This window comes from Phallusia mammillata, chromosome 2, assembly GCF_965637545.1.
Source record: "Phallusia mammillata chromosome 2, kaPhaMamm4.hap1.1, whole genome shotgun sequence".
NCBI classification, from domain to species: domain Eukaryota; kingdom Metazoa; phylum Chordata; class Ascidiacea; order Phlebobranchia; family Ascidiidae; genus Phallusia; species Phallusia mammillata.
In genome coordinates, this window is record NC_137253.1 from 1054827 (window position 1) to 1080563 (window position 25737).

At 36.5% G+C, this 25737-nt stretch overlaps 3 protein-coding genes across 6 annotated transcripts; 1 reads left to right on the top strand and 2 right to left on the bottom strand.

Annotated features, from left to right (window-relative positions):
- Window positions 1–1699: 1699 nt before the first annotated feature.
- Window positions 1700–8701, bottom strand: LOC145213506 (large ribosomal subunit protein eL34-like). Of its 4 annotated transcripts, none has more exons than XM_080081810.1 (9): window positions 8550–8701; window positions 6492–7581; window positions 6044–6104; window positions 5529–5689; window positions 5252–5321; window positions 4948–5096; window positions 3722–4217; window positions 3367–3604; window positions 1700–3181 (listed from the first exon to the last, which is right to left on the bottom strand). In XM_080081810.1, the coding sequence occupies exons 1-2, from the start codon at window positions 8626–8628 to the stop codon at window positions 7325–7327; spliced, it is 336 nt and encodes a 111-aa protein (XP_079937936.1). In that variant the 5' UTR covers window positions 8629–8701; the 3' UTR covers window positions 1700–3181; window positions 3367–3604; window positions 3722–4217; window positions 4948–5096; window positions 5252–5321; window positions 5529–5689; window positions 6044–6104; window positions 6492–7324. The 4 variants fall into 4 exon arrangements, with proteins under 4 accessions (XP_079937936.1, XP_079937935.1, XP_079937934.1 ...); XM_080081809.1 differs by having other exon boundaries at window positions 3722–4329; XM_080081808.1 differs by having other exon boundaries at window positions 3722–5096.
- An 883-nt stretch (window positions 8702–9584) lies between these two features.
- On the top strand, window positions 9585–17922 carry LOC145213687 (clathrin heavy chain linker domain-containing protein 1-like). Its single transcript, XM_080082048.1, has 12 exons — window positions 9585–9850; window positions 10054–10257; window positions 10835–10980; window positions 11422–11549; window positions 12245–12398; window positions 12881–12963; window positions 13456–13622; window positions 14232–14360; window positions 14649–14750; window positions 14992–15149; window positions 16301–16415; window positions 17471–17922. The coding sequence occupies exons 1-12, from the start codon at window positions 9642–9644 to the stop codon at window positions 17817–17819; spliced, it is 1944 nt and encodes a 647-aa protein (XP_079938174.1). The 5' UTR covers window positions 9585–9641; the 3' UTR covers window positions 17820–17922.
- Window positions 17923–18320: 398 nt separating this feature from the next.
- Window positions 18321–25458, bottom strand: LOC145213686 (WD repeat-containing protein 43-like). Its single transcript, XM_080082047.1, has 16 exons — window positions 25388–25458; window positions 24925–25146; window positions 24577–24711; window positions 24238–24359; window positions 23703–23823; window positions 23001–23146; window positions 22504–22671; window positions 22142–22307; window positions 21903–21992; window positions 21179–21304; window positions 20727–20867; window positions 20249–20367; window positions 19968–20031; window positions 19503–19686; window positions 19283–19341; window positions 18321–18697 (listed from the first exon to the last, which is right to left on the bottom strand). Exons 2-16 carry the CDS (start codon window positions 25108–25110, stop codon window positions 18605–18607), a joined length of 1920 nt encoding a protein of 639 aa, XP_079938173.1. The 5' UTR covers window positions 25111–25146; window positions 25388–25458; the 3' UTR covers window positions 18321–18604.
- Window positions 25459–25737: the final 279 nt, after the last annotated feature.

Below are 25737 nucleotides of genomic sequence, written 5' to 3' on the forward strand. Positions count from 1 at the left end.
TTTGACTTCTCATGTTTTTCTGCTTTCTCACCTATTTTGGCTACATTTGTAAAACCATCTTTTGTCCAGCATTTTTCATCACCTCCAAACAGCAAACATGGAAAACAGAACAGTGCATTTTTAACTTCACAACCACGAAGCCATTTTTTCTTTTGATACCATTCAGAATTAAAACTGCGTATATATTTCTTGTTGTGGCTCATTCCTGGCTGACAAAGTTGAATATCAGGCGTTGGACGCCCTTTTTTCTTTATACTTACCTTTTCAGCACTTGATAACTGCGAAATCTTAAGTTGCTGAACCTCACTTACAGTCACCGAATTAGAATCTTGAAAAGCCATGATTAACCTTTCAATAAAAAACTGTAAAAATGATTAAAAAAGAATAACTGTCGTACTGTACTCATTGTCGAACCTAATGGTACAGGTGATTTGCTTTGGCACACAATAAACGCGGAACAGACAACTACTTCCGGGTGCCCAGGTCATACGTGATTGGTGGAGCTGCGCGAGCCGCAGCACCCTGGCTCCTATTTCGAGGCGGGGTTGTGACAATTCAGTGACAGGCTGTCACCTATCGCCTGTCAATGACACCCTGTCACAGATTTACTGACACCCTGTCACAAATTTACTGACACCCTGTCACAAATTTACTGACACCCTGTCACAGATTTACTGACACCCTGTCACTGATTCACTGACGCCCTGTCACTGATTCACTGACGCCCTGTCACTGATTCACTGACGCCCTGTCACTGATTTATATTTTTTGAAAAAAAAGAGTATTTTTCCTTAGTCGTTTGAAGAGCCAGTTTGCAGAAAGGGGTTTGAAATAAAGATTGAAAGCAGATTTGATGCACTGTTGGAAAATAATGCTCAAGAATTAACATCTGAGTTCTCTAAAATCATGAATGCGACTGTGATGAAAACTTTGGAAAAGGCTGGAACCAGAAAGCAGCCTTGCTGGATAACACAGGAGATCTTGAATACATATGAGATAAGTGTGGCCCACGTGGACACAATCTTTGATAGTCATGATACCAAAAAAGGTAAACTAATACCTCAAATCAAGAGTGTCTTATCTGAAGAACAAACAAGGGAAGGACATGATGGTACAGTCTACAGTCTTGTGAACCACTGGTCTAACAGATTGAATACTAGGTGAAAAAAAGAGACCACCATCAAGAACTTGGTCACAGAGGCCCTGTGGAGCACCATGAAGAAACATGGTATCAGTCTCTTCCTGATCAAATCACTGTATAATATAAAGGTCATCAATGCTGTGTTAACCAATGGAAGTGCACTAAAATAGTTTAAGACTTTGGAGTATTTCAAGAGTGCATACTGTCGCCAATCTTGTTTAACATAGCTTTAATGGGTTAGCCATGTAACATGTCGCCATAGAACTCTTACATCACCATCATGCACAGGACCGACGAGGGAATAAGAAGACAAGGCAGGCCCAGAACGAACTGGCTTTGGCAATGTTCAGGGGTGGACAGGAAAATAGATCATGGAATACAACAGACTAGTAAAGAATCAAGATAGATGGGAGAAATTGCCCCAGGGGTCCCCGGACTACAGCAGTGACTTACTGTGTTAAATGACTCAAGTTTGTTTTAACTAGCTTTTGTTTTGAGTTTTCCAAAAATATTGGTGTTGGTACAAAAACTTTTACAGTAATTCTAAAGCATGACAAACTATTTCAGACAGCTTTTATTACTGAACAAAAAACAACGAATTTATGAATGCTTAAAGTGAAGACAAGGTGTGATAAAGAACTTAAAAAGCTAAGCAAGCACACGATATTCTCTAGCTTTCAGTATATAGATTAATACTCTCCTGTAACAATGCAATTGACACTTAAAATTCAAAAAAAAATACCCATCTTAGGGGGGATGCTACGTGCAAAATAATAAAAAATCAAACCACAATCACCCAATCAACACTTTTAAATTGTAACGCTGATAGGCGATTGTTTCCGGTGGTACTAAATACCGCATGTGACCGCATGGTACGCATGTTATAACATGGCAGGAAGTTGTAAAGGACTTGAATATGCCTTTACAAAAATATAGTTTTGCGAACTTTTGAAAGCGCTAACGGTTAGAGCTATTCTGGTTGGGTGAAGGTTTGTAATTAAAACAATGCTATAATCTGGTCTAATTTTCCCTTGTTGGGGCTTGTATTCTCACATTTCACATACCATGCAGTATTTTAAGCAGAATAACATACGGTAACATGCAGTATTTAGTACCACCCATTGTTTTAGGCTGTCAAAACTGCCAAAGCAACCAGCCCGGAGTGTGTCGGATTATAAGAAAGGTTTATAACTTGGGCTGCCAGTGGGTTAAATACTGGAGCTGTTATGGCACATTTACATGACCATATCTACCATCTGGCGTGGACAGACTTCAGTTAAGAAAACAACAAATAGAATAAACCAATACACACATCCATAACATCACAATTTATAAGCAAACAGGACATTGCCAAGACTAGAAAATATTTAATGGTCTTACCAATACATTTTCATACCAAATGAAACAAAGCTTTGCATTTATAAGAGCCATGGCATTTTAGCAGGCTAGTCTACAGCCATATTGAGAAGTTATATGTCAGGGATATCGCCATGAGGCGCTTTGTCCATGAAGCACAGTGTGAGGTACACTACCAACACGAGTGAGGCTATAAGTAAAATCTTAATAGTCTGTGTGGAATTGAACTAAAACTGGTAAAGTTTAGTGCCTTGTTTACATAAAACGATTTAAACTTGCCTTAATTATATTGTATATCTTATACTCAGGGTCGCCATCCTATTCTTATTTCGAAGACTTGACCTTATTTTGAAAGGCAAGGTCTTTAAAAAGTTTATTTTCCTTATTTCCAAGAAATGTCATTGATTTAGACTTGAGTCCTCAAGTCAAATCCCTACTACAAGTAAACCTGAGTTGTCCTGAATTTTCTGTATACAAACAGTTGCTCGAATAGATTGTTTCTGGCAAAAGACTAGCCTGCTAAAATGCCATGGCTCTTATTTCTATGGTGGACCTTCTTCCAGCGACTCATAACTTGCTTGATGGCGAAACTTGTGGATCTTCGTAGCACCCAGTGGTTTCATCCATTTCGATGTCACGAACGGCAAGTAAACATCGGCAGAACTTTTGCAAATGACCGAGCACCTAAAAAAATGAAATGTGGTATTCAATTTGGATAGAGTAAATACAGAACAGTCTGGAGATGGTGTTTTACTGAAATAAGACACCAGTATTGATTTTTTCCACATAATCAGACCTTGCACTGCCACACAACAGATAATGCTGGTAAAACACCTTAAACAGGATCAAGTGTAATTTCCCTTATTAACCTTGTATCAATCCCCTTCCTTTCTGTGTTTAATGGAAAATCAGCATTAACTTGTTGCAGATCTTTAATTCTGACAAGGTTTCAAGGTGGTCATCGAGTTTTCCAATGAAGTCTTCTTGTAGTTCTGTGTTTCACTGTAGTGTGACTGTAGCACATGGTTGTTCGTCATCACTCTGACAGTGTTGGTCCTTGTTACGAACATAGTTCTGCCAGTTTCTGTTTTTCTTTGTCGAACAAACCTACATAGTAAAGACAAAAAAAATAAAAATTATGTAATCTTATGAAAATTGGCAAATTTGGGCATCGAATTTTTGGAGTAACACAATTTTGTGCACTTTTACTGTGTGAAAAAGTACCTTGAATGCCAAATGGCAGTGAAAAGTCTATCATCTCTATCAAGTTGTTGCTGCTGTAATCTTCTCCTCATTTGAACATCTTCATCTGCACTTATTGTGGCTGTCCTCAGTGTGTGTCCACTACGAGTTGTGCCAGTAAAGTTTTGGTATCTAATTGCCTGGAGAAATGTTAAGAATTTCTGATTGAAGTTTTAATATTTACTATGGCACACAATACATAAACTGTTCAAATTTTACCTACTGCACAAAAGCAGCCTAAATTGTTTAACTTAATATTATTGAAATTTTACAAACAGAATTTATGAGCTAATACTTTTTGTCACATGATACAACATAAATTATTTTCCAGGCAATTTCCGACCAAGAAACCATGCCACAGAATTGTTTGGACTGACACAACTACAATTTAAAAAAGATAATAACGCAAATTTGCCTAACTGTAAAGTTTCACGTAGCACCTTGATGTTCCCCGATTTGTTGTCATTGAGAACATATTCTTCACAAGCATAGCAATATACATAGAGTTCATTGACATCAATCACTAATGGATGACCAGATTCCAAATAATGGTTTAATGCAGTGGTTCTTAACCGGTGGGAAATTTCCCACTAGTGGGAAATTTAATGTTTTTAGAGGGAAATTATGTGAGTTAGAAGTCACCAAACTTGGGCTTTTTTTATTAAATTAACCGTTGAAAGTTAATTTAATACAATATTTTCCGCAACAACATGTAAGATTAACTTCACCTAGTTTTGCAAGGCGCATAAAAATCCAACAATCGTTTGTTACGTCACAGACATTACTAAAAGTATCAATGACTTTGTTATTGTTCACGAATAAATGCATTTGGTCTGTTGATTGTGATGCGATAAATGACTATTGCAAGCACATGACATATAAATAAGATTGCAGTATACCTTTAAGGTCCCAACAAAATCACTTCACAAAATTTTTTTGATTAAAGAATAATTTTTTGTTAATGTTGGGCACAAAACATTATTATAAAAATAACAGAGGGGGAAATTCGAACTTGGTGATTTACTTTAATGGGAAACCACACCAAAAAGGTTAAGAACCACTGGTTTAATGCATGTTCATGGATATATCTGTAGGTTATATACCATTTTATAAATACTCAAATGGTCATCCACAACAGTCCACACATTATTTATTCATTTTTATAGACTGTAGAACATTTTGTTTTGTGTTTTGACCATGGTTCCTACCTTCCACAAGCAACATTAGGGTAGCTTAGACATGTCCAAACAGACTCAGTTGTAAGGCAAGTGTTGCAGAGCCATCTTTGTGGGTTGACAACTGAATGACGTTCACCAATAGTCATGCGCAGTATGTGCTTGCAATTGCAAATGCTTAACTAAAACAAAATTTGCACAACCCATTAGTGCATGCTTATAGTTAAATTTAGGATTTTGATAAAACTCATCACATGACAATATTTTACAGCAGAGCTAGTAAAACCATTGAAAAATGGACTTTAAATTTACTGAACCATTTAAACCTTCAACACACCTCATACTCTGTGGAGAGTCTAAAACACGTGCATCTTGTAAGATATTGACTTGCTTGCTGATACACCATCCTGAAATAACACATTTGGTAACAAATCACTGTGTGTAATAAAAACGTTTTTGTAGAATGAACAAAAAGAGCATTTTCTGACTCGGACTTGAAAATATTTCAACAAATAAGAGATTTTAAAGTAAAATACTGTTATACACAAGAATTATTGAATCAATAATACATTATTCACTACAGAACTACAATTATTGATTGCTCGAACACATACATGTGAAAGATCAGTAGAGCGTTTCTGCTTCTGGTCAGCTTTCATCAAAGCTTCTGGACTCTTCCTGCCCATGTTTCCAAATGAAATTTGCGAACTCAATGAATTTGATTGTTTACCAGGTAACAAGCTATTTAAATTACAGAACCTATGGAATTCCTAACCTAACAAACACATAAAACATCCATACCAATTTAAACACACTTAGAAATTTATCGCACAGAGCGAATATAATTGGCTAAGTTGGCCACAAAATAACTTTAAAATAATGAACCATATTAAACTTAATTTTGTTTTTTTAGCCATTTAACCCCTTTTAACAAACTCGAAACATGGTGATTCATTTGCAGTTGTTTTTTTCTTTATTTTGTCGAAACACAGTATTTTTTAAAATCTCTGGTTATATAATGTATAAAGTTAAATCTCCAAGTAGACATTGACAATTACAAATATGTGCACACAATTCAAAGGTGCAATTAAATACAACACCACAAACACCAATAACAACAACCAAATACTTGTGTTAATCTTGGTTATCTTTAAATCTTGGGTTTCCAATCGTTAAATGTTTGTGGCTGTCTGCAAAAAAAAATAAAACAAAAAACATCAACAATTTTTTGTGTAAATATGGCAGAATCAGTTTAAATGGGTAAAAAACATTACCACTCGTAACATTGTCCTGATCTAGGAAATTCTAGATGCACTATTTTTTTGAGCAGCTTTAAACGTGTTGGTCTTCATGTGTACAAAACATTTTTTTGTTTGGAAACTCAGATAATCTCCTCTTTTTGCACATAACATTACATATTGTTAAATATTCAGATATGACAATGTGGCACAAAACAGAGGTTAGACATGTTTACATAATAAAAAAAAACTACTTAAAACAAATTGATTGACCTTTTTCGCCCTGTTAGAGCTCATCAGACTGCCTGGCAGGCAATGAAAGTTCAAAAACACACTTACCTTTGCTGCTTGCAGAATTTAAAGATTTTACCAAAAAGTCATGAGGTACATTTTTGCACGAAATTTAGATTTAAAACCTTTGCTGCTTGCAATTTTTAAAGAAAACCCTTACAAGCAAAGACCTAATAAATTCGCTTGTGTTCATACTATCGCAAGCAAGAACGCAAGAACGCCCTGTCACCGATTTTGCCCTGTCACTGATTTTGCCCTGTCACTGATTTAATGGCGCCCTGTCACTGATTTAGTGACACCCCAGCCCTGTCATTGACGCCTGTCACTAACAGTGACAAGTGTCACGAAAAAGTCACAACCCCTGTTGCCTATTTCGCCCAGCATGAAGCTTTTCAAAGTGCGCATGCGCAGAACCGCAAAACGTCATGAAACGTCACGAAACGTCAGAAAACTGGAGCTGCAGTTCCAGCATAGATATACATTAGTGTTTCCAAAAAAAAATTTTTTTAATGAAAAAAAAGGTGATTAGGGCGGAAATTATGCTTATTATATATTGATAAGGAATAAAAAAATAAAAATAATGAAAGTTATTGGTAATATTATGGTAGGTTTATTAAGTAAAAATATCTAGGGGGTGCTGCAGCTCCGCAGCACCCTAGCACGAGCCGCCCCTGTTTAGGAATGACAAGCCACCAATGCACAACCTTTAAAAGCACTGGCATTTGACTGTAGTTCTGGTGCCACTGAAATTTGTTTCAAAAAGGCTTTGTACACTGCTGTTTTTTCTGACCATTTCAACTGAATACCACTACCCTGCAAATCCTGATTAATCAGATTCACAAATATCACACACATATCTTATGTATGTAAGGGCAACTCATTTATTTCTTGGACTGGGCTTTGAGTACTTTCACCACAATCTTCTGCTCTTCGACGAGGAACGCTCGGATGATTCTGCTCCTCACAGCTCCGGAGGAGAGGCATCCTCCATAAGCTCGAGTAACTCGCTTCTGTCGTTTCGACATTGACATCAGCTCCTTGGGTCGGGCCGGTTTAATTCCAAACAGCTTTTTTTTGGTGTCGCCACATTTTGGGATTGACCCAATCTTCTTGGTGTGAAGGTAAACAAGTCGCCCACCTGAAATATAGAAACAATAGAGAATGAATCATTTTGTACAGGATAAAATGAAAAAGTTGAATGTTTGTTTTAATATAAACAGGTTTAAGTTTAACGTAATACTTCCAGCCGCAAATGCTAAAATTGCAATCGACATGTCAGGTTTAAAGTTGTGGTGTTAAGATTTTTACTGTTGCTATTACTGAAAACATCAACATGGGTTTTAATTATGATGACACAAAAGTGAACGTAATTACATCCAGAAAATTATCAAATTGCCCCTTTGGAGGTAACTAACCATAGCTAAGGAACCACAGGCTAAAATAAGTTTGAATCTTTAAAAATCATGTAAGTTGCGTAAAACTAAAACTTGTTTAAAATGTTTTCATCTACAAACTTAATCTTTTAAAGGTATGACCATGAATAAACTACACAAATCATAATTACAACATGCCAAAAACCTAAAAATACAGAAACATATTGATAATTTAGTTAACCGTATTTTTTGATTTAAATTACATCTCATAAGCAAATATGGTTACAACCTAAAAAAAACAATAACACTTTAATAATGAACAGAATTCCAGAATGAAGCTGTAATATTTATAAACTGGTACTTATTTTTTATGTCATTTTTGCACCAAGCGAATAAACTATTAGCTAATTTACAGGTTGTATAACAAGCACAAGTATTGTAAAACAAAACAATTAGAAGTAAACACCGCTGACAACTGCAAGATAAAATATTTCATAAAAGAGTGTGAAGTTGTAGGACATATAACATCAATATAAAACAGGCGTTTGAGATAAAACAAGCGTTTGGATTTAAGTTTAGTATCAAATTAATTAGTGCCCTTACACAGTTTAAAAATAGTAAGATTAATATAAAAAGTGTGTGTTTTTTTGGAAAAATTAACACGGCAAATAGAAGCTTTTCGGAACAGGTTTTTGGCTTAAAACTTTAGCAAAGGTATAATTCGGAAACCTACCTGGAGTTTTTGAAATCCTTCGCCTGTTTGAAGGCGTGTTGTAGGACAAACTGCGTCTGTAAGTTAAACGTTGAACCATCGTGCTACTTCAACAACTCGCCGCAACGAAAAGGAATGGCCGATACAAAACTGGATGAGACGTAGAAAAGCCGTGGTGTTTTTTTTTCAAGAAAAGTATTTTTTAAAGTAAATTTCATCTATAGTGCTCAATTCCTAATCCTAATTTTAAAATGTTGTTTTTACAAGAATGTAATACATTATTTACAGAAAAATTTGCAAAGTAAAGACAAAACTACAAACGGGTAAAGCAGAATAATACCTGAAGATTTCGGTAATATAAAGAAATATATCATCTAAAAGTAGTTTCAGTATAAATTTTAAACATAAATTCAAAAGATTTTTATTACATGAGGCTTAATTAAATTCTTTCATAGACATCAAATTAAAATATTCATATTTTAGTCTGCGCATGCACAATAGGTGGCAGTGTTGAGCAGAGTAGCTTAGCAACATTTAAAGCTGTGGAAAATTTTTTCACAAAAATGAAAATACTTCAGAATTAATCTAAAATGAAACAAGTCCATTACGAAACAAAACGTCCACTAATAGTGCCTAATGCGAAGATAGCAGTGAATGATTTTCTTTGCATTTTAGGCTTTTAACATTCGTTGGCATTGTGAGAGAAATTAATTAATGGCCATTAGTTTTGCAAATTTTGTCGTAACATCTTGAATATTTACAAGTTGTGTATTAAATGTTTGCATTAATTGATAAAATTGCTGTTGTAGAAGTCGATGATGCTCTTTTAAAGATGTTTTTAGCGGTATATAAGCTATTGCTGCCAGGCATAGTATCAAGTTTAAAGAGCTTCTTCTTGCCAGAGATTCTTCTTGTCTTCTTCTTCTTCTTTTTGATGTTTTTAGCAGTTCAATAAACTTTGTTGAAAAATGAATATTTATGTCAATAACTTAATTATTTACAAAATTTGTGGTGTAAGTATTATTTTAAATCATATAAATTGCTGATGTAAAAGTTGACTTTGACAATGTTTGTTTAAGATGTTTTTAACAGTGCTATACACTTTGTTATAAAATGGATGAGTCGACTGAGAGTTTGTTGGAAAAAATTACTCCCGAAGCTTTGGCAAGTCGGGCTTTTACAACTAGAAGAAAACTTCCCCCAATTCTCTCTGAAAAAGATAAAGTTGTGCTTCAAGAAGTTCGACAATTAATCGACGGCGAAAAGAAGAAAATAGGCAGCAGCGATTATGAAGTTTCTTCACAAAAATTTGCCATCTACAGGTTGGTCCATTAAAATTTTTTTTTCACCAAAGCGAAGTTTTTTGAAGTACTTTTTGCTCTTTTTTTAATGAGTTGAGATGATTGAGTTGTTTATTTTGCTTGGTCAAACAGTAATAGTGTTAGTTTCATAAAGTTTATTTATTTTACACAATGTTTTAAGTTGTTACAAATTAATGTAATTATAACAAAGGTGTTTCACACAGGGAAGCATTTGATCTGATAATAAATCATGTGACTGTCTACAAAGACATCATGTCCGACATAAAGCGTGAATACGAGGATTGCATGACAGCAATTACAAATGGTCATAATGAGTCGGCGTTTCTACAAAGCAAGATTAAATCATTATCGTGCCTCCCAGTGACTATTGCTGGATACAGGAAGCGAAAGGAGGAGCTTGAACACAAGTAAGAAAAGAATCTAATTTATCCGGAGTAAAACATGTGGTGTTGTTTTACTTTTGTGCCAACAGCGCATCTCTTGTTAATACAATCAATTTTACTGGAGTAAAATAGGTGTTGATTTGTTTTGCCAAGTCTTGAGCATCTCTTGTTATTTTTTGGGGCCCAGTCCATATACCATCACAAATTTATTATGTAACATTAATTTTTTATTTAAATCATTCAATGTAGAAAAAATGTGACATTTGCACGTACAAATATCCAAGTATTCTCAGGCAACCAAACACAGTTTTTATAATAATGGGTTTTGTTTTTGTTAACAATAGTTAAATAAGTTTCACAACCCTCGTGCAGTTAAATAGAATATGTGATTACTGGTATGCAACCAACCAGATTCATCAGTGTGGGCTTAAAAATTATAATGAACTGATTTTATATCACTTAGTAAAACAACCAATAATGCTGCTTTTGACCAAAAGAAATAGTTGAGTAAAAATGACATGTTTTACAAAAGTCCTCAACCATAAGAAGGCATTGAAAATGACATGTTTTGTATAAATTCCTTTACAACTGTGTTTAATAGGTTGGAAATTTTAACTGATGAGAACAAAACTTTAGAAGAAAAACTTGCAAAGTTAAAAAAAATTAAAGAGGAAAATGATGAAAATGAAGAAAGTTCACAAAAACTGGAAAGTCCAATACATGTTGAAGAAAAACGCCCAATACCTGGTAAGTAAGGGGGAAAATGTGGTAAATATACACATGATATATGTTCCGTATAACTTCTGTATATGCATTGCTTCTGTATATACGCTGGTTTTCTGTGCTAAGAATAACCTAGTGGTATTTGAAGGCCTGTAAGGTGGTACAAAAACTTAGCTAACTAGAGTCAAATCAAAGTAATATAAATAGCATTCACCTGCGATTGTGTATCATGTATTCATGTATCATAATTACCTTAGGTTGCCACCATTGATTGCAACCGATAAAATGTAGCCGTATTCTTGATACAAGTGCAAACGGAGCCTGTACAGTATATCCAAGTTGTACATTAGTAGAAAAGTTTTGAAATCACTGGTATCACTGGTAAATGTGCATGAATGAGACAACTTGAGCTGGATTTGGTAAAGTTTTATGAAGCATCACTAACCTTTCATTGTTGTTTTGCAGGATTGTCTGTTGAACAATGGACTGACGAAAAAATATTAAAACAAGCTGTTTCCCAACTCAATAAAGGGATTCAAGAATTTCTTCATCAACAAAAAACTTCTTATGTTCCAATCAGTAAAAAAATTGAGGCAAGTAATACAAATGTATTTGTAAAACTAATCTCCAAGCTGTATAATAGATTAATAGTCCATGATAAGTTGATGTATTTTATACTCAAGTGGTCCCACATTCGGAAAAGATTATGTCATTTAATTTTGGGGGTAATGGAACTTTTTGCTCATAAAGCCTCCCAACATTTCATTGCCCCTCACAGACATGCATTGACTATGCTGCTGCATCATGCTATGGCTGGGCTTGGGCATTGAGCACAAAAATATGCATTTACATTTAAACAATTTACATTTGTTGACTAAAACCCCACATGTCTTGTTTATATGTAAACTGAAACAGTTTGTTTTAGGTAAGAAATACTGTTATAACCACCATAATCTGTTTTAGCTGACATGCTTTAGCAAACTGAACACAAGAATATGCCATTATAGTTGCTGTTCAAAGAGGGAGGGATCATGTATTGTTTGTAAGCTACAGTGTGTTCAACCATGATCCACCAATTGTGCCCTTCACTATTTTGCAATCCATATTGTTTAAAGTTGCACAGCTATTTCCAGCTTGGTGATTGTTTTAGTGCAATTCTGTCGCTATGTTTTCTTTCACCAAGCGAAATAAACTCAACTCATTTTTTTCTTAGTTTTCTATCTAATACTGGTTTGATCCTATGCTATAGTCATGAAAAAATGGTTTAAACTTTTCCAAACTCTTTCAGACAGAGAAACTGTTAGAAGAAAGGATGCTTGCGAAACAACTTGCGACAGAGGAGGGAAAGATGTTGAGACGTAAAAACCTTAGACTTCGACTCGCTATTGATGCACTGAACACATACAAGAAAAAATGCAGAGATGATCCAGAATTCAACCAGGGTCAGTTGCACGCTTTGCTTGGTTTGACTAAATCCGCAATTTATTTCCATCTTTCTGGAAGTGTTTTACCACTGATGACTTTATTTGTGTAGTATTTTGTTGTTTCCATGAGTTTTTTGCCTTTTTCGAACTTGTAGTTTGTTTAATTGACATCACAACAATGGTTTTGATGCCAAGCTCCCTACCACAATGCAGTTATGTTAAATTCTTTCGAAGTTTTATAGAAAACTATTGACACTTAATTGGGATTCGAACCCACAACCTTGTGAACTTGAGGCAGCGACACTAACCACTCAACCATCTGGGTAACAAATGTTAACAAAAACACGGTAAATAACTGTCAGGTTTTAACTGTCAAGCTATAACCATTACCATTAAATCATGTCAAAATTTAATTCAAAAAACTAATTCATGTGCAAATCATGACAAAATAACAGAGAATATTGAACATTTAGTAAGGTTTCAATGTGATGTACTTTCAGATATCAAGGAATTTATGAGACAGGCATTCGAGAGAAACAATTCTTTGCAACGACAAGTTTCGTTGTTAAGTGAAAGTGGTCAGGTAGGAAATCTGGTGAAAATGTTGTTCTATTCCAGTTCCCAAATGCGCTGCATAAAAAGTTTGATAACCACCAGTATTTAGTGCATGCTTCAAGATGTGCTTTGTGCATAATTACTTAATACTGCAATCGATCTGTATTTATTAGTACAATTGTAATTTCTTAAAAACCTGCGTCTATTTATATGTTTTTAGAAAAGTAACGTATTACCAAAGTTGTGTTCTATGTTATCAGCGAATAGACCAGAAAAGAAACGTTTTACATTTGTGTTAAATGGAGCTATTTGGTCACGTCTAGAAAAAATAAAAAAATGTGTTAACCATATTATTTAATAGTCATGTTTTTATTAATTTGTGTTTATAATGTTGCAAAACATAGATGGCTGTATAAAATTTCTGCATATCATGGTAAAGAAAATAAACGCAAAGCCTTAAACCCTGGTGTTCTGAATTGTGACAGAACTCCAAATATTTCTGTTACAATTTCAATTTTAGTTTTCAGCCGAAGAGGACGACCCTTCGAAAGAAAAAGAGGCGGAGATGATTCTAGAATACATGGACAAGTTCAACGAACTCTTCACTGACCGGGAATATTCGAAAGCCGCGATTCACGCCGCAAACAGTCCAAGAGGAGTTCTGAGAAACCACGAGACGCTGAACAGGTTCCTGTTTGTTTAAATCTAAATTTTATTCATAAATTCTTAAACTGTGTCCTGCGAAATATTGGGTACAACTCTGTTTAAGATTTGATAAAGAAAGGCATTTCTGTTTTCTGGTACGCCAGGTTATTTGAAGGCGTTATAGCGAATCAAGCCGGTTTCCCAAGCATTCCTATGTAGCAAAGCGTAGGCTAGAAAAATCTAGCCTGCGGTGGGATTCGAACCCACGACATTCGGGACTCGCGCTCTACCAACTGAGCCTTGCCACATTGTGAATGCTTGGTGACCGACTTATTTCGCTATCACGCCTTTAATAGGCCTGGCGTGCTAAGATCTATGAATGAATATGCCGTGATCGCTGGTCTGCATCGACGCTTCAGGGCTGATCCCAGTTATGCATCATGAATAAATTTATCATAGTATTTTATTTTATTATCGCTTTGACAAGTTGTGAGTTCCTGGCGCGATTGGAATCCACAACCTTGTGAGTTGTTTAATTCCGAGAATGAAAGGTTTTGACCAAAACACCCCGAAAAAATGTCACGATTTGAAAAAACTTTGGACCAAAATCCGTTTCTTTGTATTTGGTGAAATTTTCTTGAACTTGTTCAGATTCAAAGAAGTTTCTGACGATTACTCCGGAACACCGAGTCCACTTCTCATGTATTCCGAAGCTCTTATGCATTCCTCTAACGCTCAGGATAATGTTATAGACGGGGAAACTTCTGTGATTTGTTGCAGGTACAAAAACATGACAGTTAAACTCCCGTCGTTTAATCTACACAAGTTGTGAGTATGTTAATTTAATTATTTACCTGTGGCTTCTGTTTTTAAAAAATATTCAAATTTGTTAATTGAGTTCTTTGTCGAAAACGCTTACATTATGTATTTGTGTTTTATGTAAATCTAGAAGATTCTATTTAAATAGGACAGAAACCGACAATATTTTCTAATTGGGCGAAAGTTAAAAAAGATTTGTCTGTCGCGCTGCTCGAAAGGTTTCGATCAAATTAATATTTTTGTTTTCAGGTGCGCTTTAAATGAAAACCGACCCGATCTTGTGGAGCACTGGGTTTCTAAGGATTGTTTGACGTCATCTGAGGAAATTGGAGACGTGCTTGTTATGTACAGGTACATGTGGTTCTGTTACACGCTCGGTACATGTGGTTCTGTTTCACGTTAGGTACATGTGGTTCTGTTACATGCTCGGTACATGTGGTTCTGTTTCACGTTAGGTACATGTGGTTCTGTTACATGCTCGTATCAGATACAGTAATTGACATTATGTAATCTGTCGAGTGTAAAGAATTGGCAGCGGTGGGATTCGAACCCATGCCATCGAAATGATATTATGATTACATTTGTTTTGCAGCAAGAAGAATCCTCAGCACCGATCATTGTGCCTCTCTATCGCCCTCAAGTTGTACACCGACCTCTCCTGCCATCTAGCGGTCTGCACAACTTACTTCAAACTCAACCACTTGGGGTCGCTCGTGGAATACGCCAAAAACACTGCCAAGTTTATCAAAAGTATGTGAGCGGAAGGAATTTAGATTTATATACCGGGGTGTAAACTTCGTGCAGTAGTGCAAGGGAAAATATTCTAAATTTGCGCTATGGTTGACTGCACGAAGCTCGTTAGGAAACCCGCTTTAAGCTTGAAAAGTCGTGCATGTAACAAGCGCTGTGGTTGACTGCACGAAGCTCGTTTGGAAACCCGCTTAAAGCTTGCAAAGTCATGCATGTAACAAGCGGTGTGGTTGACTGCACGAAGCTCGTTAGGAAACCTGCTTTGAGCTTGCAAAGTCGTTCATGTAACAAGCGCTATGGTTGACTGCACGAAGCTCGTTAGGAAACCTGCTTTAGGCGTGCAAAGTCGTGCATGCAACAAGCGCTATGGTTGACTGCACGAAGCTCGTTAGGAAACCCGCTTAAAGCTTGCAAAGTCATGCATGTAACAAGCGGTGTGGTTGACTGCACGAAGCTCGTTAGGAAACCTGCTTTGAGCTTGCAAAGTCGTGCATGCAACAAGCGCTGTGGTTGACTGCACGAAGCTCGTTTGGAAACCCGCTTAAAGCTTGCAAAGTCATGCATGTAACAAGCGGTGTGGTTGACTGCACGAAGCTCGTTAGGAAACCTGCTTTGAGCTTGCAAAGTCGTTCATGTAACAAGCGCTATGGTTGACTGCACGAAGCTCGTTAGGAAACCTGCTTTAGGCGTGCAAAGTCGTGCATGCAACAAGCGCTATGGTTGACTGCACGAAGCTCGTTAGGAAACCTGCTTTAGGCGTGCAAAGTCGTGCATGCAACAAGCGCTATGGTTGACTGCACGAAGCTCGTTAGGAAACCTGCTTTAGGCGTGCAAAGTCGTGCATGCAACAAGCGCTATGGTTGACTGCACGAAGCTCGTTAGGAAACCTGCTTTAGGCGTGCAAAGTCGTGCATGCAACAAGCGCTATGGTTGACTGCACGAAGCTCGTTAGGAAACCTGCTTTAGGCGTGCAAAGTCGTGCATGCAACAAGCGCTATGGTTGACTGCACGAAGCTCGTTAGGAAACCTGCTTTAGGCGTGCAAAGTCGTGCATGCAACAAGCGCTATGGTTGACTGCACGAAGCTCGTTGGGAATCCCGCTTTAAGCGTGCATGTAACAAGCGACGTGACAAACTTTTTATTTCTTTCAGACGATTACATCTGGCTTCTGTCAACTTGTCCCGACCCAAGCCTGGTTTGGAGTTTGTGTCGTCAAATATCCAATGAGCAGGAGCACGAATATACGAACCAACCACTTCCTCTCAGGTTAAATCTGAAATATATATATTGTTTGAAATCTCTAGTCATTTTAAAATTTAAAGCAATGTCCGAATTCATTACCTGTTAGTTAAAAAACATTTGTTTGGATCTCAATTCTCCTGATAGCACGATGATCCGCAATAAGCTGCTAAGTTTTTTAAATCAATTATAACAAGCAATCCGCTAGCTTAAATAAACTACTTCTTATCGTTGTAATTTGACGGTGTTGTAAACAGAAGTGGAAATATTTCAAGCTATATGTCACACAACTATTTTCTAAAATCTAAATCGACTCCGTGGTACTAAACCAGCGGTTCCCAAACTTTTCCAAAAATTTTGCCTGGTGGACCCTTTGCAATTATTTTGATATTTCGCGGCCCTATAAAAATCAAAACATGCTATAGGAAAAATGAACCATTGTTTCTTATAGTACACTAGTGCAGTCACGATTCTTTTTAATGTAACAACTTTCTAACTTAGTGGTTTTGAAACTTTTTCATTGTTTTTTTCAAAACGGTCACTTTGCCATTATATCGAGGACTCGCGGACCTTAAGCCTGAAGGTGTATTTTAGCAATACGAAAGTTGATTTACAGAATTTTAGCTTATTAGGTATGCAAAATTACACATAACAACCATCCAAAGACGGTTTGTGACATCACAGACAAGACAGAAAACATTACGATAGTGCGCAAACAATTGCATTCTTGATAGTTGTATAAAGGCTATCTATTGTATAGTAATGGAGGCAGTGGATCTCTAATTGTACTTTGATTTAAACCTATTCAGTGACACAAATTGACGCCAAATAAGATTATAGAGGCACGTCAACCTTTTCGCGGACCCCGCAAAATTGCTTCACGGACCCCTAAAGGTCCGCGGACCCCAGTTTGGGAACCGCTGTACTAAACTATCAAAACCTCTGTTCAAAACTTTAATACAAGCTGCATAATTTTGGTTAAGTAATTTAGTCATAAAGTTTATAAGGTGTTGGTGAGATTCGAACCAACGACTTCTCGACTGTCTTTTTCAAAATTAAACCTTTTATGTTAATCACATTAGATTTGACGAAGCTATCATGGCCATGCTCTCAAACGAGAAAGGTCAACGAGTCGCCCATGACCTTCTTGATGACCTCTACGCGGGAAGTTTGGTGGTCGATGAGGACGAGGTCGTTTCAAGGTCAAACTCTGAGGATTCGTTGCACTACATCGTCTACCACGAGGCGGATGGCGCGCAAAGTCACGAGGATGACTGTGATTGGTCGAGGATCGCCGAGTTCTGCGCCAATCACAATCTCGGAGATGTTGCCATAGAAATCAAGGCAGCAATCGTTGTGAAAATGTCGGTGACGCGAGCTCTGGACTTGATCGCTCAACATGAGAAGGAACAATTCGATTATTACACCTAGCATTGCAGTGAATCGGTTGTTTTATTATTTTTACCTAAATACAAAATGTTTCGTTAATTTAAACGTTATTTGTTCGCGAATACAAAAACACTTTTACACTGAACTTGACCTGTGAGGTTTGGCTGCCCTTTGTACATACAGAAGCCCAAGAAATCAACAGCTGTGGTTTGCTACACTTCACCCAGCTCTTAACCTTCCAGTGTATTTCCTTAATATACAACGCTCAACCATTTTTTATGAATATAACCACTGGACTTTCTAAGCCAGTGATTTTCAACCGGGGATCCGCGGAACATCAATACTCAGGTGTTCCGCAAGATTATTTAATGCATGAAGTGTTCGGCTCCAAAAAGGTTGAAAAATACTGTTCTTCTCGGCCCAACTCAGCTGGCATATACTTGCACCTTGGTACCGCTCCAAGCTGGTAAAATGGCAACAATGCGAGCGGCTGGTTTCACCAAATCCCACTTTTTTGCCAAATATAAAAAATTGAAGCAATAATTTCCGGCACCTCGAGTTGTTTTATTCCAGCGTCACAAGATAGAGCTAGAGAGTTAAAGATCACATGATGTAAACGTGAAAGTGACGTCACATACGAGCATAAACCCACACTATGACGTCACCATCACGTGACCGAAAAATAGCAACGAATCCGATGAGAGGAAAGCAAAACACCCGACGCGGAGTGACTCGGGACCGGGAAAATATTAAATCCGGTAAAAAACGCGCGCGCACAGTGGCGGGCTTCCCCCCACAAAACGCGAAAGTTCTCAGCGGCGATGACGTCATCCGTCCTCGTCCATTAAAATTTGAAAATCGTCATCGGTGTTGTCATGGTGACCCGGCTTCCTCTCGTCATCGCTAAATTCCTCCCAATCCTGAAACGAGTCGAAAGTGGATGAGAAACGTGAGGAAGATCAAATTGTTGTTGCACAAATGCCACAAATTAACTGCAACACCGGCCAACTTGTTTGCAAAATTTCAAATGACAAGGACTTTAACCAGTGGTGGGATTCGGTCGGTTTGCACCGGTTCTATAGAACAGTCTCATGAAATTTTATGAGATCAGGCAACCGGTTAGCATTACTGGTTACAGTCAAAAGACGTTTTGTAACAGAACCGGCTGAAAAATAGGACTTTTGTGATAGAACTGGCTGACAAAAAATTAGAATCCCACCACTGGTTTAAAGCCGCCAGGCTGCGATTCAATGTGAGAGTTAAACGGAATTTTCAAGCAACGGGTGTAAAGTTTAAATTCTCACTTTTTTGCAAATTGAACAAGTTTTTCAGCGAAATTTTACGCCTCACAAACAAAAAAAACAAATATTTTGTCCAATATTAAGCTTAACTATTTAACTTTTTTTTGTTAAATATGCTATGAGGTGTAAGCGAAGCGGATCCGATGAAACAGCAACGTAACGCACAGGATAAATCCGACAACATTTGTTGTAAGATAAACTCACGTCTAGATCGCTTTCGATCATTCCTTCCATCATATTCTCATCCTGCTCATCTGAAGAATCTACAAACAATACGTCAATATATTGTTTGTATATATTACATCTGTTAGTTGTTGTTAAATTATGAAAGGCAACAATATAAAGTCAATCAGAAATTGCAAAACAACGTTTGGTAAACACTGCCTCATAGAAATAATTGCAATCATCCAGAAAAACAACGCACCTTCTTCCAACACATAAAGTGCTTTTTCATCTGAACTGGAGGTGACTTGCTCGCTTTTCCTGGAGACAACTTGACTCATAATAAGGTCAAGTTTACCTTCAAGTTTCGACAAACGACCTTGAGTTTGAGTTCTAACACGCATGAGTTGGTGAAGCTCGTTGAGTAAAGATGAGATGCCAGGTAACTGGAATAAGTGAAAAATTTAAATGTTGTTCAATTATTTTAAGAAACGGTCCAATTCTAAAGTTGTACCCCATGCAGATGCTGCGCATGTAGCAAGATAATTTAAATAAAAAGTGACATTGTCTTATTGCCTTGGTTCTCAACCAGGGCATTTAAGTAAAATCATGTGAGTGGTGAAAAACTTAAAGAAAAAAATATTAGATTACAGTTGTGAAAAACAAGTCTCTCTTAAAAATTTTAAACCTTTAAAAAGTCTTTAAGCCAGCAAAGTTTGCCACTTACTGTCATAAGATACGAGGCATGGTGACTTAATGCTGTTCGCAACCATTTGATGAAAATCAAACATCTGTAAATGATAAAAAATACAAGATGAAAAGTCTTGCATGCCAAAAATTGAAGTGCCGCAATGTGGCTTCACAAGCTAATTTCGGCCAGTCTCTTGTCACCGGTTGCATTGATGAGGCATTATGAGTTGAAAACATAGTACGCTGTCTGCAGCTTACTTGGTATTGTAATGCATTTTACAAAAACACTTTTTACTTAATTTAAACAATTTAACCTACTTGTCCGGGCTTCCATGAAGACGCTCTGTTAGTTCATTGAGCAGAGGAATTATGTACGAAATTGGCAGTTGTTCGATTGTGTTTTTGATCAATGAATCACTGTTATGCTGAAGGACTTGCTGAAATACAACAACAAAGTGAAGATTGCTGGTCGGCTTTAGGACCGATCCCAGCAATGAATATGTGTAAATCACAGCCTTTTTGATTTTGGCTAGATAACAGCATACTCTAAAATTACATAAAACTAGTCAAATAAACAAACAATTTATCAAACAAAAATCTTTGGAAGAAGTGTTTAATTCAATTTAACACCACTCACAGACCTAACAGAATTATGAAATATTTCCATGATTTAAACCTGCAAGTTTTGTTTCAATTAAACCATGTTTATTTTCCCACTGACAAAAGTTTTCCCTTTGAAACAATACATAGAAACAATACAATCATAGTGCTCAACATCATTCAACATACAACTTACATTAATGACGTCGCGGTCATTACTCTGCAGACCTTGTGACAACAAAACAGCAAACGAATCAGCACATGGTGTCGCTGTGGAGTCATCTGCATTTTCTGATTTGTCCATGCTTAATGCATTCATTCTCTCCTCCATTGTAAGCTAAAATTTAGTGGGTTTATATTCGTGTTTTCAACTTTATCAGGTCTCAAACGTGTTTTTATGTAAGTACGAGCATTTCTGAATCTTGTAAACTGGTGCAAGTTTTAAAAAATCTTTGCAGGTCACAACATTTAATAGGATTAAACTTCTAGTTTTGCTCTGAGAGCATAATTTTTCATATCTATGTCATGATTATGAATTATCATTTATTTATCATTAATAATATTTTTTATTGTAATATATTAATTATCTTTTTACAAAAACTCAAGTTTTCCATTTCCAGACTGAGAAGGAAATTCAGTGAAACAAACCTGGGATTCCCCGATGGAAAGTTGCTTTTTCCTCTTTCGTTTCTGATCTTTGTTTGTACCAATATGGTCTGCTGCTCCGGGAACAATTGATGACACATCTTCTTTCCTTCGTGATGGAACTTTCAACTGAAACATCAAACTGAGGTTGAAAAAAAATAACAAAATTTAATCTGCACATGCTCCAGAAGTGCACGTTTTTCTGGCATCTAATCCAGGGGTCACCAAACTTTTTTCACTGCTGGCCAGATAAGTTTAATTATGAATCGCGCGGGCCACATAGTTTTCATGCCCCAGTGCCGTCTTTCCAAACTTAGCCTGCTGGGCCATTTTTACAGAGGGGATTCTACTATTGATTCTACATATCGCGGCAGGAAAACTTTCGTAAGGAGTAGATTAACTTTATAATTTTACAAAGTTATCAACACGATTTGGCAATGCTAAAAATGTGGCCGTGGGCCTGATGAAATAACCGCGAGGGCCGGATCCAGGGCGCGCGCCATAGTTTGGTGACCCCTGATCTAACGCATTTAAAAACATGGTCATTTTTGTTCTTGGCTACTATTCAGAATACTAGTTACATATGTTAGCAGGGCATGAATTTGCAAATTAAAAACAGCGATGCTCGGTACCAAGTATTTAAGTTCTGGCTCGGCCCATTCCTGCTTTAGGTCAGAAATCATGGGTTCAATATTAATTGAAAGAATTTGCAGTTTTACAAGTTTACCTTTAATTTGTCTTCTTCCACAGAAATTACAATCTTTGTCGGGTCTTTTCTTATGAGGACAATGTCTGATGTGGAATGTTCCGATAATTTCTGCAAAACATTGAATATTGTAAAACACAAACAGTTTTGGGCCAAAAAACCGAACAAATATTGTTGATTAAAGTTTTTCTTCACAAACATAACAAAATATTCTCTGGTTTACTAATAGCACCTTAACAGCCTTTTTATGCAAGTCTTACAATTTTTTCGAAAGCCAGTTTTAATGTTGATCCGTAGGCGACGTTCACGACCAATCCATTGTTATGTGAAGTTTCGTCAAACGATGCACTGATGACATCTAGTGGTTCAGCTTCTTCCGTACAGACTCGAATCGTGGCATTTGCTTGCAATGGTTTTTCGATGGGTCTAATACAAAAAATATTTAACATTGCAAGATGTCACTTGAAATTTTACAGTTATTCCACAATTTTCTTAGCTCAAATCCACATTGTGGATCTTTTGCACTTTTTAGTTTTATGACTTAATTTAAATCATTGGAATTTGAAATACAAATGCGTTAAGAAAACGCCCTAACACGAGTCGTACAGATTTCGCTGCTCACCCATTCAGGAGATGTGAAAATATGGCAACCGTTCTTTCCTGGGTGACTGATAGAACATGAACGGGGTCGTTTGCTGATTTCGGGGATAAAACAGCAACTGAGGTTGGCTCAGAGCCCAGGTAGAATGAACACAGAGAAGTTTTCTTGTGTTTACTTTTTCTAATTTGCCTAAATATAAAAATTTTGCGTTGTTGTGTTGATCAACTTTAATCTGGGGTAATAATCTTGAAACTTCCTTATAGGCTGTAAGAAAACTTTTACATAATTCTTGGGGCCGCACTGCAGAAACTTTTTATCTTGTGATAACATGACAACGAAATTACTGCATAATGGACTTCTAAATGGAGTATTCAGTTTATGTTAGTAACTACATAAAAATGAGTTAAAAATAACCCACTAACAAAAACAAAAAAGCAAATGAAAAAGATAGCTATGGCAAGTAAGTATGTTATAGTGACAAACCTAAACTGCAATAACATATATTAACAATTTCTTACCAAGCACTTAGTGAACGATCGTCCAATCCTGCTGAAATAAAATAAAGCCCATCAGCTCCATCAAGCGGTGAATCTGTGCTAGCGACTTCTTTGTACTGATCAACGAATGCAAGCGATATAACTGGGCTTGCATGGCCAGAAAATTTCTGAGCAAAAATAAAAGAAAGGTTTGTTTTTTTATCAGAAAGAATCTTTGGACTTTTGTATGGTTTTGCACGGTAACATAAAACTGGTGCTATATAAAAGCTTTGTTTGTTTTCCTATTAAAAGGCACTAGATCAGTGGTTCTCAAACCAGTGCACCCAAAAAAGGTAGCCCAGTTTAACCAAAGATAACACGTAAGTTAATCTACGCCAGGGGTTCCCAACCTTTTTACGATCTCGTACCACTTGGATGCTCTGTACTGCCACGCGTCCCCATTCTTGCAGAACAACTAATTTGAAAGAATCATCTTTTATTCAGATGAATAACATTGGCCTACTGAAATAACACTAAAGCACCACAAGTTGTGAATCCACGCGTACCACAGGTTGGGAACCTCTGATCTACGCAATCATTAATAAACTGTAATTTCTATTATTTTTAAACTTCATATTCAGGCACTCAAACATTTTGGTAATTTTTAATGGTGCCGCTTGAAAAAAACCTTTCTCAATACTATAACATATTCAAACTGCAGGACAGGCAACATAATCTCCCTACCCTTATAAGTTCTTTTTTGTTTAAATCCCACAGCTTAATCAATCTTCCAGCTGACAGAAGAGTTTGTGAGTTTGATCCGATCGCGACACTGAAAACCTCCTGCTTGTCTGCTTTCCATTTTCTGGTGAATAAAGTTAAATAAAGTTAACAATGGAATCCCATACAACACCATCACAGTGACATTTTTTGCAATGAAACATCTTTGCCAGATTTATTTATTTCAATAGCCGAATTTTATTTACACATTGGCATTTTAACAAGTTGTCTCTGTGATACTTCTTGAAGTTTGATGTCTTTAATGCAAGATTGTATGTCAGTGAAATCTGATAAAATTGTGGCACTATTTATCAGGTTTTTCCAAACTTCACTTAGCAATTCGAAACTATAATCTTTGCCAGATTTGTTGATTTCAACAGCCTAACTTATTTTACTCCTTTTTTACATTTTAATAATCTGATAATATTGTGTTATTATCTGCAGTCTTTTTCGCAGATGTCCCAGCCTTCACTTTGCAAGCATTGAAACTACAACTCACGATTTATGCTGGGGAGATGAGAGATCCCATTCCACAATATGTTGGTCGTTGGAACAACTATAAATTATCGAACCGTCTCCGCTCCAACAAACGTCATTGACCCGATCCACGTGGCCACCACTCTGACACAGAAATTTTAGAGTTATATACACCACATGGAAACAAAACAACTTATAGCAGATTGGTAAACTGTAATTGCGGAAGATCTATTTCGACAGTATTTACAATTTTAGAAAGATGCATGAGTTTATTTTAGTCGAATTTTTTTTACAAAACTATCAGATTCATTCGGGACCAAGTTTATCTGGTCAATGAGACAAAAAAAATTAGAAGTTTTACTTTTTTTGCTGTTATTTCTCCAGAAATGCTGTTGAACACTAAAACATCTCCAACTGCGGTTCCAAGGGCGACATATTCAAACGGACGAACTTCTGACAATGTTTTTAATTTCTTCCTCTTTCTTTTTTCTTCATTCTGTTGAAATTTAATGTCATTGTTTAATCACAAAACCAACAAAGGCCTTGCAAATATCAATGGGTTTTTTATGTTACGATTGATTCTGCCACCACAAAAATCCGTCTTCTATGCTGGTATTTATGTTAAACTAAGGTGGACAAAGGGTTGTTTCCGGAAGTCCAAATAAAGTTAAAAGCACATCACAAATTTTTTAGAGTTAAAAATTTAAACCTGTTTTTGATGCTGTCGTATTTTCCACGACAAACAAGTGAAGGTTGCTGTCAGGTGACTTGCAGGGGTAAATTGTTGCTTCTCGATGCCTTCCTTTGAATCCCAAACATGAAGGACGCCATCCGGTGAGCAAAGAGCAAGTTTATCATTCGAAGAAAATGAGACACAATTCCTTTCGGTTGTCATTCTTTACATTGTGAATAAAACTTTCATCAAAAAGATCTGGAACGCATAAACAGGGTTCAAGACAAACTTATTTACTTACAACTTGCCTGTTAAGTTTAGGTAAACGAAGAAGTTGTTTGTTTGGTGTTGCCTCTAAACTTAAAAGCTGAACTTATTTTCATTTTTATAGAACACAAAAGCACTAGAACAGCCAGTTTCATAGTTGTACGAAATAATAAACCAAGCTTATACTAGACAACCACACATAAACATGTGTGAAGCGATATTTTTAACAAACCTTTCAATCGCTGCTTTTAGTGCAAAAACTCTCTGGAAACTCTCTCATCTAAATGCACGTGTATTGAAATTGAGAAGAATGCAATATTTCCCAAGCGCCAGGGTGATTTAAGCTTTTCGTAAATTTGTCTAAATTAAAATCTTTTTTAAGTCGACTATTTGAAAATTTTTGCTAAATACTACTTGAAATGATATATTTCAATTTATAAAAATTGAAGTTCTTACAAGAATTGAACTTTTGTGCCTAAAGTCAACCAGTCGATTGAAAAATTAATTTATAAACAAACAGTCAAATTATGAATGTCATAATATTCCATTCTGTTGATTTATCAACTGCTTGTTGTGCCTTTA